Source organism: Danio aesculapii, chromosome 11 (genome assembly GCF_903798145.1).
Source record: "Danio aesculapii chromosome 11, fDanAes4.1, whole genome shotgun sequence".
Classification (NCBI taxonomy): Eukaryota; Metazoa; Chordata; class Actinopteri; order Cypriniformes; family Danionidae; genus Danio; species Danio aesculapii.
In genome coordinates this window covers 44291104-44294881 of record NC_079445.1, presented here as the reverse complement: position 1 = coordinate 44294881, position 3778 = coordinate 44291104, and the positions used below count along the sequence as shown (strand labels likewise).

Here is a 3778-nt window from a genome sequence, read left to right as displayed (position 1 = left end):
TTTAAATGTCACTTTAAGCTGTATAGAAGTGTCTTGAAGAATATCTAGTCTAATATTATTTACTGTCATCATGGCAAAGATAAAATAAATCAGTTATTAGAGATTAGTTATTGAAACTATTATGATTAGAAATGTTTTGAAGAAATCTGCTCTCCGTTAAACAGAAATTAAGGGGGAAAAATAAACAGGGGGGCGAATAATTCTGACTTCAACTGTATATATATATATATATATATATATATATATATATATATATATATATATATATATATATATATTATATTGAGTTACAACAACAAAGTATTTTAATATATATATATATTTTTTTTTTTTATTTGTTGGTGTAACTCAATATTGTATTAAATGTAGACAACCCCAACAGTTGTGTAAAACGTGTCATATAAATTGAAAGGTTGTTACAGCAACCCCGCATATTTTAGAGTATAGCAACTACTAATGTTTGAATTTACTTTCAAACTGCATCCGTATCTAGATGATGTGAGGCCCATGTGTGACGTAATAATGAAATATTTGACGCGTTATCATTGAACGCTGCTGCGGTCTAGAAGCATGAGGCTTGTACGCGTTGATGATTTATTTATTTATTTATTTATTTATTTATTTATTTAATGCACGTGTTGTACTACTAAATATTCCAGTAATAAGCTGCATTTGACATTACTAGCATGCATGCATGCATATTATTGCATTTGTATAACGAGAAAAGCTAAACGCACGCTTGGGTGTTGCATCATAACATTTTGCTCACGTTGCATTTCCAGCATGCATATAGTATATTCGTTGAGTGTTTATTGGAAAATAACAAGTAAAGCTTAATGCAAAACTCTCGAATTGGTGAGTTTTGTGGTTTTGTTGGTGAAATGAGCTTTGGTGTTGCGCGTCTACAAAAGGGACTCGTTCGCTTTCGTACAGAAATATTTCAATACTTTATTTCTTTGTTCTGAACTCACGTTCAGGCAGTTTATATACAAGACAAACTAGATGACAAACAAATGCTGAACATTAAATGACTAGCAAAACAAAGGTGCAGAGCTAATCACATGGTGGTCAAAAGGGAAATAAACAATTGTAGAAATCACATTTCTGATAAACACCCGTGTGTTCGCACAGAGAGCTGGGATAATGGTTCAGATTGTCATGTGGCAAATCAGCATAGAGAGATGTTATGTTTGAGAATGATCTGTCTTTGGTGATGAACCATCTTCACGGGTATAAATACTGTTTTTAAATACTGTGGTGTGTGTAAATATCATCAGCTGCACTACACAGAACAGTATTTAAAGAGACAGTGCATACATTTATAAACTCATCCCACACACAGAGCTCGCTTAAACCAGTGCTTTTTACTTCAGTAGCTTGGCTTTACTGTAGTAGATCATCCTCTATGAACACAGGCCCACACTCTCGGGCAAAAACATTGCATATAGATTTATATTTAGGTTTACACAGCTATTAATAACATGAATAATGTTTGATTGTTAGAACGCACACCTGAGTCAGACCGAACGCTCAACCCTGATTTAAGATATTAAGGCGCATTCACAGTTTGGGACATTAAATCTTAAATAATAATAAAAAAGGAATTAGTTTTACTAAACGAATAATATGTGCTATCCATCTAATAATAATAATAATTATAACAACAGCAGTATCCCACAATAACAAAGGGATAGTAAAAATAAAAACAGTCAACATTTTTTCGAATAAATACAAAAGAATCATTCGCAATGAAATACTAATAAATAAGACTTTTTTAAAAAGAAAAACAAACACGGTTATTGCCTTTGGCATAACTTTGTACTACCATTACAAAAACGAGCTTAAATAGACAAAATTAAATTAAATTCACACGGTCCGCACAAAAAAAATAGGTTTCCTGGCGAGGTTTTCTAGGAAAGTCTCGATATTCCCATTGGAGAGGAGGACGCGCGGCGCTCAGCTCAGGAATGAATTGGGCGCGACGCGTTTGTGCTGAGACAGGAGTCCGCCGGAAAGCGGTGATGTGAAGGACGGCAAACTAGTTCTTAGAGAATCCGACAGCAGCGGCGACTGAGAGCTGGAGATGCCGTAACCCGGCGCGCTCGGGAGCGACTGCGGCTGCTGCGCGCTCGGTACGAAGTATCCATTGTGCCCTGAGAGTAATCCAGCAGCCGGCGGAGACACTCCGTACCCGTTCGACAGGTTGATACTCCCGCTAGAGGCTCCCAGAATTTGCCGAGACATATCCCCGTTCCCGAGCGGCTCCACGCCGGGTAATAAAGTTCCGTACGCGTGTCCTTGGTTTAGAAATCCGTGCGCGGAGCCGTTGTAGTGCGAGTGGTGCAGGGGTAAGAACGGAGACAGCTGCCAGTACAGCGGGTTGCTCGGCCGCTCGCCCAGACCGAGTCCGAGCGGCGCGAAGCGGAGGCCGCGTTTCATCACCAGCTTCCCCCGCGAGGTCGCGGAGCGCCGGCGGAGCTTCCCGGTGGTTCCGCCGATGAACACGTCATCGCTGGAGGGGTCCAGCATCCAGTAGTTCCCTTTCCCGGGATCGTCGTAGTGCCGCGGAACCTTCACAAAACACTTATTCAAGCTCAGATTGTGTCGGATAGAGTTCTGCCAACCCTGCTTGTGTTCCCGGTAGTACGGGAAGTTTTTCATGATGAACTCGTAGATGCCGTTGAGCGTGAGCCGCTTCTCCGGGCTCTGTCTGATTGCCATCATGATAAGCGCGTTGTAGCTAAACGGAGGCTTGTCGAATTTCTTTCCCTTTTTGGTCTGCAGTTCGGGCTCCTCCATGTCGCGCTGCGCGGTGTCCATCTCCGCGTCTTCCGGGGGTTTGTCTAGGTCCTGTACGGGTGCCGGGCTCCCGCCGCGCTCCACGCTCTCATCCGCGCTGTCAAACTTCGATGGGAGTAACAGGCTCTTGATGCTGAATGAAGTCGACTTCTGCACCATGGTCGGCTCACTCTGGTCTCCCATGCCGGGTGATAAATACGCGTAAAAGCCCCGTTTTGTACGTTAAAAGACGAGCGGTCAGGCGCGCGAGAACGGGGACACTGCATGCATGACAGGACTCCGCGTACTCGCGGACTCGAGAAATTGGTGATTAACCAGCGCTCGGTCTTACCAACTACCTCATCGCAGGGAGGGAGGAGGAGCTCTACACTTGCTGGAGCTGGACGGTGGAGCCCCGTTTACTCCATCACAATGCGCGGAGAGCCCCGTGTGCGCCGGAGTCTCGAGCGTCTCCTGCGCGTCACCAATCACGTCGTCTAAATAGAGGAGGGACGACTAATTTACTGCACACATTAACTGAAACGCACTGAAATAAAGTTTGAATTAGGCACAATTCATCTATTAGTCATTGGAGTCTGAGAGATCAGCGCAGAATGTCTTAATAACACGTCCACCTCAGTGTTTCCTCGGTGTTTTTTCCCCTTAAGCACACACAACGCACAGTCTGATCCGATACAGTATCGTGTGTTATGTTTAATGCGAGCTTATTGATTATTTAGCTTTCCAAGAACGCCATGCAGTGTGTGTGTGTGTGTGTGTGTGTGTGTGTGTGTGTGTGTGCGTGCGTGCGTCAAAGCGCACAGTGTGAGCCAATGGCGCCTCTAGTGTCAGCACAGCACGGTCACAGACACACTGAGCTCAGCTGACATCTGCTATCTGCTATCACTATACTAGCTTCAGTTTGGTTCAGGATAGTTTGTTTACATCTAAGTCTACAATGTGGTTTTCTATTCTTAAATTTCAGATATGCCGCATGCGC

The 3778-nt window shown here is 43.4% G+C and overlaps 1 protein-coding gene across 1 annotated transcript; it reads right to left on the bottom strand.

The window, feature by feature from the left end:
* Positions 1-986: 986 nt before the first annotated feature.
* On the bottom strand, positions 987-3223 carry foxg1b (forkhead box G1b). The gene has a single exon (XM_056468344.1). It carries the CDS (start codon positions 2980-2982, stop codon positions 1957-1959), a length of 1026 nt encoding a protein of 341 aa, XP_056324319.1. The 5' UTR covers positions 2983-3223; the 3' UTR covers positions 987-1956.
* Positions 3224-3778: the final 555 nt, after the last annotated feature.

Excerpts from the sequence above, each read along its gene's own strand:
- foxg1b (XM_056468344.1), bottom strand. The coding sequence starts at position 2,982 with ATGGGAGACCAGAGTGAGCCGACCATGGTGCAGAAGTCGACTTCATTC.